At 49.4% G+C, this 16,713-nt stretch overlaps 1 protein-coding gene across 1 annotated transcript in view; it reads right to left on the reverse strand.

Moving 5' to 3' along the window:
* Positions 1–15,685: 15,685 nt before the first annotated feature.
* The window catches only part of ADAD2 (adenosine deaminase domain containing 2), a gene marked incomplete at its 5' end in the record, with an annotated part of 4,000 nt that continues 2,972 nt past the window's right edge, over positions 15,686–16,713 (reverse strand). Inside the window, 2 exons of the mRNA XM_006029573.2 lie at positions 15,686–16,194; positions 16,521–16,653. Of these exons, the coding sequence (XP_006029635.2) occupies positions 16,084–16,194; positions 16,521–16,653 (244 nt within the window). The remainder of the gene's footprint in view (positions 16,195–16,520; positions 16,654–16,713) is intronic.

Consider the following 16,713-nt stretch of genomic DNA (forward strand, 5'->3'; position numbering starts at 1 on the left):
ATGCTTAGGCGCAGGAGTAGAGGTGAATGTCATTTTCTTGGACTTTAGCAAGGCCTTCGATACAGTATCTCATCCTATTCTCATAAATAAATTAAGAGGTTGTGACATAGATGTTTACACAGTTCAATGGGTGGCAAATTGGCTTGGAGGTCACACCCAGAGAATGGTAGTAGACAGATCAATATTGACCTGGAAGGATGTGGGCAGTGGGGTCCTGCAGGGTTCAGTCCTTGGACCTGTACTCTGCAATATCTTCATCAGTGACTTGGATGTGGGAGTGAAGTGTACTCTCTCCAAGTTTGCAGATGATACTAAATTGTAGGGTGAAGTGCAAACTCTGGTGGGTAGGGAACGATTGCAGGCAGACCTGGACAGGTTAGAAAAGTGGGCAGTACACAATAGGATGCAGTACAACAAGGACAAGTGCAGAGTGCTGCACCTAGGGCGCAAAAATAACCAGCACAGCTACTGGCTGGGAAGTGACCCTCTCAGCAGTGCAGAAACGGAAAGGGATCTCGGAGTCATAGTGGGGTCCAAGATGAACATGAGTCGTCAGTGTGATGAAATCATCAGCAACGCTAACTGCACTTTATCATGCATGAGCAGATGCACGACAAATAGATCCAAGGAGGTGATACTTCCCCTCTATGCGGCATTGGTCAGACTGCAGTTGGAGTACTGCACCCAGTTTTGGGCACTGTACTTCAAGAAGGATGTTGATAGACTCGAGAGGGTCCAGAGGAGGGCCACTCCTATGGTTAGGCGCTTATAGGGACAGCCCTACGAGAAGAGACTGAGGGACCTGGACCTCTTCAGCCTCCACAAGAGAAGGCTGGGAGGTGATCTTGTGGCCGCCTACAAATTCATTAGGGGGACGCAGCAAGGGATCGGAGAGGCTCTGTTCACCAGGGTGCCTCTTGGGGTAACAAGGAATAATGGTCACAAACTGACAGAGAGCAGATTTAAGCTAGATATCAGGAAAAACTTCTTCACGGTAAGGGTGGCCAAAATCTGGAATGGGTTTCCAAGGGAGGTGGTGCTCTCCCCTATCTTGGGAGTCTTCAAGAGAAGGCTGGACAGGCATCTGGCTGGGGTCCCTGCCTAGGAAGGGGGTCAGACTTGATGATCTGTTGAGGTCCCTTCTGACCCTAACATCTATGAATCTATGAACCACCAACTCCCCAAACCTGTTTCCTCCCATCAGCCCTCCAGCCCCCATGCCTCAGTTCCTCAGTTTCCCCCAAGCCCTCCAGCTCCTGTTCCTCAGTTTCCCAAAGAGCCTTCTAGCCCCTTGAATCTGTTTCTCACCATGCCGCAGCTTCCTCTGTGCCTCAGTTCCCCCTTACCCACAGTCTTCTATCCTCCCAGTGCCTCGGTTTCCCTCATGACCCCACCAGCTCCTCAAAATCTCATTTTCCCCCAGAAGCTGAAGGAGGCCCAGGGCTAGTGTCAGCCAGGTAGGCACTTGCTTTCTTCTGTGCTTTTCTCAGGAATCAATGTAGCAAGGCATGCTGGGATATCTGCTCAGCCTATAGTGAGCAGCGCATGCTCAGAGAGGTTGGGAACATGGACGTTGTGCCTGCTCCTGTTACGTCCATGTTGGGCTACAGCACAAAATCCCACAAGTGTGGACCGGCACAAATTGTACATGCACTAGGGCCCCTGGGTGGTAGGAAGACCCGACAGGGAGCAGAGGAGCATCTAAAATAATAATTAAGAAAATTGTTACTGTCTCTTAATTATGTGTCTAAGCTTGGAGAAAAAAGTACTAAACACAGACAAGCTGTGGGGTCCTGTCTCTGCATAAGGCCAAATAATCCTGAGTTAGTGGTAACAGACTGGGGGCTTGCCCAGGACTCTAGTAGGTGAGAGACTCAGGACACAAGCTTGGTGAAATGGAGACAGTGCCTGATCAAGGATGATAATCTTGCAGCCTGGACTGAGACACAAAGAGAAGTGGCATACCCTTGGGACAAATGTAGGAAGGAAAACCACTAATAGCTTGACTCTGTATGTAGAGAAGTGGATTAAGAAAAAAAGACAACCCTTCCTGCCCTACTTCACTATGACTCTCTGGGTGTATCTACATGTGCTATTAATGTGCCTGAATAAACTCTGGTGCAGTTTGCACCAGAGTCAGCTGCTTCCCAGGAGCAGCATTTTCATGTACACCTGGGACCACAGCAATTCAAGCCAGGGTGGTGCAGCCCTGGGCTGGCAGGGGGCCTGCGGGGGGGTGTCAGCCCTGGGCTCTGGGTGGCAGCGTTGGTGGCAGAGGGGCTGGCTGGGGCAGAGGGCTGCTACAGTGCTGGGCTAGTTGCAGGCAACCTCCACACTGTAGCACCCTTGTGCCTCAGCCAGCTCCTGTCACAGTCTACACACGTGTTTGAGCGCATGCAACTACTCCACCATAGGATAGTTCGTGTCCTGGACAGTACTATCCTACAGCAGAGTTAATTAGTTTACTGTGCCCTTATGTGGGCACATGCGTAGACTATGACCCTTTACTGCAGAGCTAATTAGTCAGTAAAGCACATGTGTAGATGTACCCTATTATGATTCCAAGACGCTACAAATGATGCCAAAAAGGACTTTTACAATGGTTCCTTGCCTAGGAGAGGAGGTTCAAACAGAGCTGCAAAGCAAAGGGAAGTCATGCCCAGCACTCCAAGAAGTACTAGAAAGCTAAGACTTAAGAAAGGGAAGTTACCTCCAAACTTCAAACACACAAGTAACTGGCAGACAGAGGGAGCTGGTCTGGGTGTCAGGTTTGAGTGCTGACACCTAGCTGCAAGATAACAAAGCAGCTGAAAAGATAAATGACTGGAAACATAAAGTGAGAGGCAAAGTATTTCTTAGGGTGTTCTCTGTTATTGGAATTTAACTTGATCCCAACTACATATTTGGTCCAATATTGCCCTAAGAAATCCTTGCCCCTCATTTTATGTTTCTAGTAATTTATTTTTGCAGCTGCTTTGTTCTCATGCAGCAAGGTGTTATCACACAAACCTGATACCCAGACAGGCTCCCTCTGTCTGCCACTTACTTGTCACTTGCGAGTTTGAAGCTTAGAGGTAAATCCCCTTTCTTAAGTCTTATTTTTGGACCATTATGGCTACAATATCACTCTTATACTATGGAAACATAAAGGGCACTTTTCACTTGAAAGCTTGTCTAATATCACTCCCCACTGCACAGTTTATCCAATAAAAGCACTAAAAACCCCTTTCTTTTCCCATTTCCTGAACCATCACCACTACAACACTCCAACCCTACTGAAGAGCTGAAAATGCAGTCACCACTGAATGAATGTATCTGTGAAGGAGTAAAAGACTGCTCTTCTGAAGCTAGAGGGGAAAAAAGGACCCAAAAGTGATTTTGCATTTCATCAAAGTACTGAGTTGGCAGTTCTCAGCCTTAACTAAAAACATTTAAGACCAGAGCATTTGTTTTCTTTCTGTTAATCAGCTTTCTAAGCAAAGGCTGCCTTCTTCCCTGAGTCCTAACTTTTTTTGAATTTTCCATTTAATTTGTTTTTCCTTTTGCAAACAGCATTGAAATATTAAAAAAAATTGTTTTATCTGGTGCATATGCATGTACACATATAGCGATAAGTTGGCAGTATGTCATTTTCTTGTATTCTGAATAGTTGCATGTATATTGTGTTGCTTAATGTATGTGTTGTGTTTTCTATGCGTACGAATGATGATCGTTGAGGGAATTGTAACTGTACCTTAATTCTGTGTCTAAGTTTGCAAAAGAGGTCCTGATCATAGACAGGGTGTAGTCTTGTCTCTCTGAAGACTGAATAGTTTTCAACAGGTGCATCTACATGAGACATTTACTGTGGCACTGCTTAATTAGCTCTTCAGTAAACCTTTCAGCATCTACACATGTGGTCCTATTAGGCTGAAGTAAACTAATAAACTCCCCCACAGGTTAGTACTGTAAATATAAGTACCAACCTGCGGCGGAGTATTTCAGTGTGCAGCAACTCCTGTGCAGACACTGACAGGGCTGGGGCACAGCTGCATGCCGGCTAGCCCCACAGTGAAGCACCCTCATTCCCCAGCCAGCCCCTCCACAGCACGATGAGCCAGGATGGAGCAGCCTGGGGCTGACAAGCTGACCCCTCAGGCCCCTTGCCAGCCAGGGCTGCTCTGACCTAGCTCAATGTGCTGTGGATCCCAGCGCACATGGAAATGAGGTGCCTGGGAGCAATAAACTCCGGTGCAACATGGGCCGGAGTTTATTGCTTCAAATTAATTGCATGTGTAGATGCATCCATCCCCTGGTACAAACAAATAATCCCAGTTCTAGCCCCCTTGTGCCAGTGTCTGACACATCCGCAGACCTTATTCCATTTGAAGGATCCCCCTTCACACCTGCAGAGGTGACTTGTGCAAAGGAATCTGGACATTTCACAATGTTAAAGATGAATAAAAACTAATCCTAGAGCTCTTTTGTGAATGGGGTTTGAATGCCAAAAATCCCCTCCTCCTTCTGTGCCTAGGTAGATTTTCCAAGCAGTCCCTCTTACCCCCAATGCATCCCAGGCCTTTTGAAGTCTGCATTCCCTTCTCTTCTTTTCCCTGCCCATCATTTCCACTGCTTTGCCCTATTCAGGAATATATCTGAGGCAGGGTGCTCTTGTGAGGCACTGCTACAGAAGCAGGTCTCCAAATGTGGCTCTGGGCTTGTCTACACTGCAGAGCCTGCTACTGCAGCAATGCCAGGTTAGCTGTGTAGGCAGAGTCCTGCAGTGGTAAGCCAAATAAACCAAAAGAAGGAACAGCTGCGCTGCCAGCTTCCTGATCTGGGCTAAAGCGGACACGTGCACTCTGATGCTGGTGGACCTACTTCCACAACAGGGGCGCTGCTGGAACAGCTATGTCAGTGAAGGGATGGGAAACTCCCCAACCCTACCCATTGTTGCCAGGCTAGCAAGACTTTGTAAGCCTCAGGGCCAAAGGGGAGGGATGAGGTTGGAGCAAAAGGGGCCGAATGTGTCACGTTTGTGACTGCAGCTCCAGGTGGTTGAGGATATGGCTGTGCATTTCACAAAGAAGGAGTGGGAGGTGAGGAGAGATGGAGTCTAGGTGTTTTATGGGTACCAGATACTGAGAAATTGCCAGTCCCCTTTTTCCCTGGTGAAGCTCTCTTTCTTGCTTCTCCCTAGAGTTCCCCGAGAGCTCTGAATAGTCTCCTCCTCCTCTTTCTTCTCCCATCCTGGACTGTTCTGTTTTTGCCGGAGGTTTATCTGTGTCCTTGGTCAGGGTTGACTCGCAAAGCTGTTTGATAGTCAGATCCATCCTTGGCATGTAACAGAAGTTGTGGTAAATACTATATCCTGGAAGGACTGGAAGATGGCAAAGTGCAGTTCTCAATCAAAATGCAGCATCATGAAGGCTTTGGAAGACAGATAGTCAAAGAACCTGGAAGGTGGATTGCAATAGTAATGCACTGATAGGCAAGAGAAAAGCTAGCTGTATGCATCAGCGCATTAGCTTGTGGCTGGATGGGTATATGTTTCAAGATATATGCTTTCTGCAGAGCTTAGGATTTGTGGCTACCCTGGGATATTTCCCCTGCCAGTTGAATAAAGGCTGTTTGAATATCCACCATCATACTAACCACACTCCCAGCAGGACAAAGGCCTACCCCACTCCCTGGTGCTCTCAAAACTATTCAGATCCCCTGGCACATAACCTGGCAGCTTTGCAAGAGTCCAGGAGCCCCCTTATAGGAAACATGCCGGTCACTGGATCTCCTTCCCACTGATGGATGGAGGTTTAAGTCTAGGGCAGGGGTGGCCAACCCCTGGTATATCTCTCACAAGTGGCACTCTGTGACATTCAGCAGGGTTTGCTTGTGAGGTGCCAACAGCAGGGGAGCTGCAAGGGACCCAATCCTTGTTGGGGCAGTGCAGCTCTAGCCCCTTCCCTGCTGAGCTGCCCCCCACAAGGCTTGCGCGTGCCAAGCAGAATGCCTTTGTGTACCATGCTCTGGCACCTGTGCCAGGGGCTGCCTACCCCTCTGCTAGAGGGTCCATCATGTGTGAAAGTCTATTGATGAAATCCTAATTTGGGACAATAGTGCCTCTGAACAACAAGAATGATGGAGAAAAGTACAGACACGGCAAGAGCTAACAACCTTAAATTGAATAAGAACAAGTCTCTATTTCAGACAACAGATTCAGCAGATTTGACAAGCAACTGACCTGAAAGGCAATCTCTTTCTTGACTGCTCAAAGGTTCAGGCAACACTGAGCATCATCATGTTTTGGCATATATAAAAAAATTCCCGCAAAGATTGCTAGGAACATTGAATTATGTCAGCAAGTTTATACCTAACTCTACAGCTCAGACAACTCACCTATGTCAACCTTGCCACAGCACAGGCCTGCATGCCTAAGCATGAAAGGGAAGGTAATAATCTATGATGTCTAGTCAGTGATGTAGACATCACCAGCCTCAGTGCTACAATTCTTTGGCTCATTCGAAGACAGCAAACTCTTTGCGGATGCCTCAAAGGATGAATTGGGAGAAGTAGTACTACAGCATTATGGGACTGATTGCTGACCCATCTCATCTGTCAGCAGTAGAGAAAATATATGCACAAACTGAAGAAACTTTGGCTTCACTAATGGATGTATGAGATTCCATGACTTAGTGTATGGCTGGAGATTCACTGCAGAAACATATCGCAAACCCGTTTGACATGTTCAAAAAAAAGACTTGGAGATGCATCACCAAAGATACTGTGACCAAGTCTGAAATTACAGAAATATGATATGACCCTGGTTTTCCAAACTGGACACCACCATTGCAAGCAGTAATACAAGCTATATGTAGAAGAAAAAAAAACCTAATTTCTTATCTGCATGTTCTCAATACAAAAATTAAATTTCAGTGATCTCCGGAGTACTCCTAACCTAAATGGTGGTACCCCAAGTGGATAGTAAGCCATTTACTCTCTGCTGACTCCAAACCAAAACCAAGACCACCCCAACCTCAAGATGAAACAGTAAAGGTACAAATTTATGTTGCTGCATGGTTTCTGGTGCTTGTTGGAAGCCTATTGTCATGCTATAAAGCATTAGGCCAAGATAATGATGTTTGCAGCCTTTCCTGGACTACATTTCCTTGTGTCACAGAGATCTCCTAGCAAGGCAGAGGTCATGGACACAGAACTAAGCATTTGGTCCCCAAAACTGAACAGAAGACCTTGGATAAATTCTTGGGTACCAGTCACACCTGACACCAAACAGGCAGAGGCTGAGAGGAAAAGCAGACAACTAACTGGATGCCTTGCAGAGGGAAGAAAGTTCCTTTAGTGAGCTGGATATGTCATGTGGTTTTTCAGGTCTTAACAGAAAGCCAGAAAGCTCCTGTTACTTGAAGAGGAATGAGTTGGAGTACTGAGTACTGGGTCCAGTTCTGGGTGCCACACTTTAGGAGGGATGTGGACAGCATTGAGAGGGTCCAGAGGAGGGCCACTTGCCTGATCCAGGGACAACAGGGAAGACCCTACAAGGAGAGGCTACAGGACCTGAACCTGTTCAGCCTTCACAAGACAAGGCAGAGAGGGGACCCGGTGGTCATCTATAAACTTACTGGGGGGGACCAGCAGGGAATGGGAGAGTCCCTGTTCCCCCAAGCACCTCCCGGAGTATAAGGAATAACGACCATAAGTTGATAGAGAGTAGGTTCATGCTAGACATTAGAAGGCACTACTTCACTGTCAGGGTGGCTAGGACCTGGAACCAACTTCCAAGGGAAGTGGTGCTGGCTCCTACCTTGGGGGCCTTTAAGAGGAGGCTTGATAATTACCTAGCCGGGGTCATATGAGCTCAGTATTCTCTCCTGCCCAGGGCAGGGGGTCAGACTCGATGATCTACTTGGGTCCCTTCTGACCCTACATCTATGAATCTGTGAGTAGCCGGCTGAGCTAACTACAAGGAAAGTGGTCAGCCAGGGGGAAAGACAGAGGCTAGGAGCACCTATTGCACAGCTGGTTAGTGGTTACTCTGCAGTAGTCTAACAGCGCTGCTCCGGTAGGTAGACCAGCAGCAGAGGTTACACTGGAAGTCAGAGAGTAAGTCTAATTAGAAAACATCTGTAGGGACTGGCCTAAGAGGCATTTGAACCCAGGGACTTGACCAGGGCAGTGAATCTGGCCTTGGAGGCCAGGTGGGGAGAGCTCTGCAGTGAGGTGCCTGCCGCTGGGTGACTGGCTGAGATCCTGCAATGCCTGGGAACAGCAAGTGAGACTGGGGCTGGGAAGGGACTAGGACTTGTCTGAGTAAGAGCTCAGTGAGGTGAGAGATTTGTTATAGCCAGAGGGCTTATGGCTCATTTGAGTTTCAACCAGCGGTTTAGGCTGGAGATTATCAGGGGAGGTTGGAGATCCCAGTAGTGCCCCAGGGGCTGGGGGCCATATTGCAGAGGGAGAGAGAAGCAGACGTTTATACAGGCAGAAATCAGGCAGGACAGAGGCCCAGTGCCCAGGAAGGGCAGAATGGGGGTGGACTGGTGACACCTGTGAGACATGGGCACGGCTATAGGGGAGGTCAGAGGCCATGGATAGTCCATAAGGCAATTGGGTTCCCCGGGGGGAGGGGGTATACATGGGCCATGAGGGCCCAGTTAACATGAGGGCTAGGCTGGGATCAGTGGGGTCTGAGAGGGATCTGCTAGCAGGAGGTGGACTAAGGTTCACTCTAGGACCCTTGGGCAGCCTCCCTTCCAAGAACTAAGAACATCAAGGCATGGCAGATGGGATGAAAAGGGGAGAGTACCCTAGAGCAGAGGTTCCCAACTCCCGGGCCGTGACCCGGTACTGGGCCACGAAGGGTTAGCTGCCGGTCCGTGGAAGTGACTGGCATACTGCAGACCAGCAGCCAACTGTTTTAAATACTGAGTATAAAAAGGGGCTGGCTGCTGCTCTGCAGTATGCCGGTCACTTCTGGACTGCAGTTTGCCAGTCCTCAGTTTGCTGGTCTGCAGTCACTCCTGGTCCACGATCTAAAAGGGTTGGGAACCCCTGCCCTAGAGCCGGAGCAGGGCAGGAGCTGTGGGACCAGCACGGGGTATCCCGGCTGTCCTGGAACACTGGTCCTATCACAAGGTCCTTTATGGCTTGTAGCAAATATCAGGAGCTTAATCACTTGGCTTTTTGTGTCAATAGTTTGCAGACTCATCTGTGTTTCCAAAGCTCTCGATCCCTGAATTGGACTGAATTATTAATTAATCAATCTATTTATTGATTGAGCAACTGTACAAGTGATGCCATTGAACTCCATTGTTTGTGCTAAACTCATTGCTAGAACTTGTTTGAATTTCCATCTTCCTCCACAGTGAGGCAAGCTTGCTCAATATGAAATATCCCTGTTGGAAACCACAGACTCATCAGAAATTATTTCCCCCCATCCCCCCAAGGGAAAAAATGTCTATTTGACTTTTTAAAAAGTGACAGTTTGCTGGAAAAGGAGATGAAACAAAGTGGTCATTTGTGAGTCAGTGCTTCAAGCTAAATGCATTTGTGTTTCAGTGTAAACATCTGAAGAGGAGTGGCAGATGTGGAGCAGCAGTGACTACTACCTGTGGCGAGGAGCAGAAAAGAGGACTCTTGGGCCCCTGCCATCTGGTTACATATATTATGAAATTTGCTGGTTAATCACACAATAAACTTAGACTGGACGCACGTGCAAAGTAATTATCATGCCATAAAAATGGCCATCCAGTTATAAAAAGAGTCAAGCAGCTGAAACTAAAAACTAAAACTAAAAGCTGAAAGTTAGTGTCTGAAACTGTGCAACAAGCTAGTTTCTTTCCAGCTTTCATTTGAACGTGGCAAAGCCCTCAGTGGCAGCAAGTATAGACCCCCAGTGGAAACAGTGACAACCCTGATGAGGGAGCAGTGATCCCCAGTAGTAGCAAACTCAAGGATGGGTCTCTTTACTCAACACTTGCCGCTGGGCTGGCTCGGGTGGTAAAGTCCCCAGGTGGGCAAGTCTCCTTTCCCAGCAGACTGGGCTAGGTGGGAGCTTCCTTGGCTTGCTTTGCCAGTGCCTGAAGACTGTTAACTGTTTGGGGTTTCAGTTAATGTTTAAAAGTTAAGGTTTTCTTTTCGGTTGTATATTTTCCATGTAACAAACCCTATTTCAGTTCAAAGTTGCTTGCAAGTTGGGAAGCTTGTTCACTTGGGACCATACCCAGTTACACTTTGTTTTCCTAGGCTTCTGGGTGGGAGCTTGAGCCAGACAAGGAAGTTGGTGTTTAACCTCTAAACTTGAAGCCAGGCCTTGTTACTGCCAGCTGGTTTACATGCGTTTCTGCCATGCCTTATAGACAATATGAAGCACAGGGCTTTTAAGTCCGAATGTTGGATAGCGTGCACCTGAGTAGAAGGATGAGGAATTCAAGGACTCCAGCCACCAGCTCATGCTCAGAGATTTTTTTTGTGGGGGAGAGAGGGAACTGTACCTCTCCTCCCACACCTCAACCCCCACTTTATGTTCCCCACTGCATGACCCAAATGCTAGTTACACTATGGTTTATCTTTCCAACAAAAGCTTTCAGTTTTGAACAATGCACTAAAATTTACAGCATTGATTATGCTACAAATATCAGGTCTCCAGCTCTATTGACCAGGGGAAAATGTCAAAGTCTTTATAGTCACTACTAAATAAACCTTGTGCCGATGCCTAGGAAAAAAGATGGATAATAACGTGCATGGACAGGTGGGCAGAGTTCACCTTGTACAAAGCTTGTACCTTATGCTTAGCTCCATCAATGATTACTGCTACGATGCTGGGGGTAGCGGTGCAAGTTCCAGTGCGCCAGTGCTGGGAAGAGCTCCATGTGCAGATCAATTGCTTGCTTCATATTTTGAGGTCAGATTAATGAAATGGGGTACACAGCACAGGATGAAACTATTAAAAGGGCTGCTTTAGGCTTAAAGAACTTTTACTATTGTCTTCTGCTGCTGAGACAAATGCCATCTCTCCATTTTTGAACTGCATGTGAAAAGTATGTTTAAAGCAGTGATTCTCAACCCAGGTGCCCCATGATCCTTCAAGGGCATATCACAATATTAGCACCATTAGGTATACAAAGATCTACACACAATTCTGGAATTCCAAACAGGAATCGAGTGCCAAAAACACTGTCCGGTTGTGGGCTTTCCGAATTCTTCACAACAAAAGAGTCACTCTACTATTTTTTCCATAGTCAGAAAACTAGTGACAGCTAAAGCTGGCATTTTCCAAGGGGTGCTTGGAGTCTAATCAAGACCTCAAGCCTAACAATTAAGAAGCAATACAGAACTGGGAATTTTACTTTTCCTTAAAATAAACTCTACATAATGTGACCTCACATTTACAACCCCCGCCCTTGAGAATAGAACTGATTCTCACAATATTTTTCCCAGTTTTAGCTCTTGATATATTGCCATTGACCAATTCATTGTGATGCATAACAATTTCAATGTACCCAGACAAAAAATAAAACTAGATATGAAAAGGATTCAGATGACATCAGGCACACTGCATTTATGAAGAAAAGAAATCTGTCTAACGGCTGGCTCCTACAGGTTACACGTACAAGTAATGTCTCTCAGTTTTTCTCTTTTAGATGCTGTTTATCCCCTTACCTTATTGTGAAGACTCAGGGATTTACACTTGTTCTATCTAGCCTTTTTCATGTGTACCTTTCTTTAAGGTGCATCTCTTTCTCCTCTCCAGAAGCAGACAGATAATTAGGACTTTGGCAAGAGAACCCAAGCTTGCAGCCACAAGGATAGAAGACAGGTTTGCAGCCAGGATAGAAACATGAAATGAAGTTGAAAGCAATGGGGAAACTCAGCAAAAAAGTAGCATTTGGACCACTAGATTACAACAGCCTGAATATAGGCACTACTTAATAAACAATCCAGCCCGTGGGCTAATCCGGTGGGGGAAGAAAGCTAACACACCAAGGCTCCTGCCCTGAAGCTAGCAGAGAATACCCCAGGACTCCTGGCCTGAAGTCAGTCGCTCTTTGTCTCTTAGGATAGAAACAGATGCTGCCTGTTTGCCTTTGTGCCACCATAAACATTTTGATGGAGCTTTTTAATACCTGGGCAAAGCTGGGTACACACTTCCAGGGCTAGAGGGGCCTGATCCTGCGTGGGAGTTCCTGGGGCGTGCAGGATGGGGCCTCTCAAGCGTCAGAATAGATCACCTGCTGATTCACAGCATGAACCAGGACAACAGGCAACACACATTTCTTCTGCTGAAGCAAATTAGCTGTGCCAGGACACATCTCAGCACAGATGATGCCGCCCCATTTGATGATGTCTCTTTCTACCCCATGATGCAAGAAATTATCCGGCCTGATGCAGTGCCTTTGTAGGACTTGTTTCTCTTCCTGCCATGTTGGGTTTGAACACAGCAAGAAACCTTAGACCAAATCTCAAGAGACCCCCCGCCATGGTGAAAGCAGCAGGCGAGTGGAACAAGCTGCTGAGAGCTGTAGCTGTAGCATCTCCCTCTTTGGAGGGTTTCAGGAAAAAGCTGTCTGGGTGTCTGGCTGGGATGGTTTAGGTCCTATTACATGGCTCCAACAGGGGCTTTTGGCAGGCTGCCCTGCGGCCCCATTGACTCGTGGGCTTCAGGGTTGGGGTGGGCTGGCTACGGGGGCCATGGGGATCCCCAGAGACCCAGGAGGGAGCATCTGGGGTGGGGGGGGAAAACTAGCCCTGCCCTGCAAAGTGGGGCACCAGTATGAAGCCTATTCCCTGCTCTAACCCTGGCTTCCAGTCTAGAGCACATGCGAGTGAGCAAAGAACAGCATACCCCTCAAGTCTGGGGGTGAGGGGAAGACATCACTGGAAACAGGTGAAAGAGGGGCTGTTCATTGGAACTAGGATTATCAAGGGATGAGGAGGGGGCAGATGGTGCATTGATGTGTAGACCCTAATGCAGGTGTCTCTGGGAAAAGGATGAAGCTTTGCTAAGAGACCAGGGGCCCAGGAAACTGTTCAGCTCAGAAATCCCAGAGGGGTTGGCAGGGACCTGCAGAGGTCGCATCTAATCCAACCCCTGCCTGAGGTCAGCCCTGCTCAAACCAGCCCAGACAAATTCATCATTGAGCCTCTTAGTAGAACAAGCGTCAGCCCGGACACAGCCCAAGACGTCAAACTGAACCCGTCCCCAGGAAAGCAGGGTAACCAGGGCAGCCACAAAGTTATTAATACAATCTTCAGAGATCCAGGGCAGAGGCCGTGCCCCCGCTGCAGAGGAAGACAACCCTCCCTCCACCTCCCCCAGGTCTGTACCAATCTGACCAGGGGGTCAACTTCCTTCCTTACTCCACGTGCTGCATCAGTCTGCTGAGCATTGGGGCAAGACCCTCCAGCCAGGACCCTCTGAGGCTGAATCCCAGCAAAAGCACTGGCACAGCCCAGTCACCATCCCCAGCCTGGGCTGCAGGCAGCACCTCTGGGGAAGAATGGGGGATAGGAAGAGATGGGGAGATTAGAGAGACAGAGAAGGATGGAGAGATGATAGGTAGCTAGATTCAATTAACTGATAAGTTGATGGGGAGGTAGACAGACAGGTGGGTGGGTAGACAGACAGACAGAGCAGCCATTGTATCCAGGGAACACCGACTTCTCTCCCTAGCTAGGGCAGCCGCTGTTGGAGAGCCTTGGCTGGCCAGCATCCCAGCAGTCTCCTAACTTCACGCTAACGACTGGCCTGCTAACAGGCCAGTTGGATCATTTCCATTAAATCAGTTCCCGATTCCCAACCTTAATTCTATCCCTGAACTATTCCACTTTTAACAAGCTTGGAAAAATTGCTTGGAAAAATTGGTCTGGGCTTAGGGATAGCCAGATGGAAGGACAACCAGCATGGAGTGAATGGGTACATGACTACATCAGCAGGGCCAGACCGGGCCAGTCCTATGGCCTGTCCAGGCCAGGATCCCACCTCTGATAGCAGCAGGGCTGGATGCTATGGAGGAACAGCACTGAACCAAATCTCTCGTGGTCCCTCCACTATTCAACACCCCCCACTCCCACCAGAGCCACCATCATTGGGGTAGGGATGCTCAAGGAAACATCTTCACCAACAGCCATGAACAGATCACTCCTCTGTGAATGTATCCAGCCCAGCATGGACCCTACCTCTGCCTCCAACCCCTCCTGTGGCCATGGACCCCACACAATAACGCCGTGTGGATTAAAAAGTCCTTTCTCTCGTTAGCTCTAATCCTGTCTCCTGCTCACTTCAGCAGGCGCCCCCTGGTTCTAGCATCATCCTGGGACTTGGCAAACAACACTTCTCTGGTCCCTTGGTCCACAGCCTTTGTGATGTTATAGATCTCTGTCCTATCCCCCTCCGCTTTCCCCTGTCCAAACTGTAGAGCCCCGGCCTTTTTAGTCTCTCCTGGGCTGGCAGCTGCTCAGGTCCCTCATCCTTTTTTGGTTGCTCAAACAATACAGAGATAGATAGGGAGATGTTTGGGGTACAGGGTGCACTGACCAGGCAGACAGACAGGATGGCTGTGGAATAGAGACAGATGGAGATGTAGTGTGGGATAGAGATTGAGTTAGAAAGACTCAGTGTGGGGTGTGTGAACAGACAGACAAAAAGGGGCTTGGGTATAGAGAGTGGGATAGGTATGGGGGGGCCTAGAAATAGAAAATAGGTAGATGAATGGATAAAGGGGGATTTGGGATACATAGGTAGACAGACAGATAGGGAGATACATGGATGTGGGGTGGAATAGAAGTAGATAGTATGGAGTGAATAGGTAGGGAAATTGGGTGTGAGACAGCGAGAGATGAGGTTTACAATATAGAGACAGAGGCTGGGTGTGGGGTAGGAGGGAAGGGTAGTGGTGATAGACAGATACACAGACAGACGCAGGGGGTCAGGGATAGCAACAGAAAGACAGAGAAACAGGAACAGAGAAATTCAAGAGGGCTTTGGCAACAGAGACAGCTGCAGGGGGCTTAGGGATAGACAGACAGACATTGTGGGGTTAAGGATAGACAGATAGCATGGGGTAGGTATAGACAGATAGACAGATCCAGGGTTAGGAACAGTACTAGAAGGCAGAGAAAGACCAACCAGTCCAGGAGTCATCAGAATACCTAGACAGACACAGCAGCTAAGGGACAGTGACTGAAGGTGCTGAGAGAGAGAGTGGCGTTCATAGGAGAGAGCGGGGATCCAAACCCAGGTATTCGGGTTCCCTGCCTAGTGCACCCGTCCCCACACTGGCAACCACTAGGGAGTGCTGTGACCGCCACCACCCCCTGCCCCCACTTCCCTCCCTGGGGCAGGGCAGGCACAGCTGAGGGTGCTGGGGGACAGGGCTTGTTGCTGCTGAGAGGCAGTGGCCGGGACCCACAGCCAGGATGGGGGTTGTTCAGAGCCAGGATCCTTGCTGGACAGGTAGGATCAGGCTGGAGGACCCCCCAAACCAGGACTTGCTGGCTGGACGGGACCCACCATAGCATCTTGCCCACACCATGCTGCTTCCCCACTCTGCAGACTACCTCCCGCCTCAGTTTCCCCACCCTGCAGCAGGCTGGACCCATTGTGGGGCAACTGTATGGGGTGGGAGAATTAACCCCGTGAGCCCAGGACAGGGTCCATTCTGCTCAGAGGCAGGAGAGCAATACTGGGGTGGGGGTGTGGATATTTTGCCCTCGAGTGGGGCAAAAGAAGCATGGTAGGGAGTAAGGGGCGTGGCCTCAGTCTTGTGGGGCTGACGGGAACTAGGGGAGCAGCTGGCAGTGCAGGGAACAGCACTTCTCCAAGCACCAGGGGCTGTGCACAACAGGCTGCTTTAATGCTCAATTCACCCCAAACTAACCAGCATTAACCCTTACTGGGGGGACAAACCCCGCCTCCAAATCCTGGAGGCTCCGCCCCCCAACCTGCCCATCTCCCCCCACCAGGCACAGGGGGAGAATCCTCCTCTCCCCCAGCGTAAGCAGACCCCCCCCTGCACCCCCACACAACAACGAGTGAACTCCCCCTGCTTCCCATGAGGCTTTGCTGCCCTCCCACCCCATCGCCAGTGGCTACGAGGGGAAATTGTCCACCAGCTGCTTCTGGGGCCAGTTGCCCAGGCTGCTGCGGGCCAGGTGGGCGCTGAACTGGGCTTTGGCGCTCTGATAGGCCTCAGCATGGTCCTGAAAGGGAGGGAGAGAGAGGTAAACAAGGGGTTAATGGCCTGGGCATAATGGAGGGTAAACTGACAGGGACAGAAAACAAGAAGGGGGGGAAACTGAGGCATGGGAAGGAGGAACAGACATCGCAGACAGGTAGGAGCCTTGTTGGGGATGGAACCCAGGGGTCCTTGCTCCCAGCCCCCTCCCGCCCCACCCCCACCCCAGGTCTTGATGGGACCCAGGGTCCTGGCACCACCTCCCCCAGCCATCGCATCTGCTCCCTTCCCGAGGCTGGGGATGGGACCCAGGTATCCTGACACTGCCTATAGCCCTGCTCCTGGGCTGACCTTGGCTTGGCGGTAGGTGGGCAGCGCCAGAAGATGGGGTCGGCTGAGCATCATGGCTGCATGCCGGAAGTAGCTCAGCATGGCTGCCTTGCACAGCCGGCTGGGCTGGGGGCATCCGGCGGGGCACAGTGGGCTGCAGGAGGAAGGGCACTGAGGGGTGGCCCAGGACCTGCCTCAGCCCCCCCCACCCCAG

This window comes from Alligator sinensis, unplaced genomic scaffold (genome assembly GCF_000455745.1).
Source record: "Alligator sinensis unplaced genomic scaffold, ASM45574v1 scaffold553_1, whole genome shotgun sequence".
NCBI classification, from domain to species: Eukaryota; Metazoa; Chordata; order Crocodylia; family Alligatoridae; genus Alligator; species Alligator sinensis.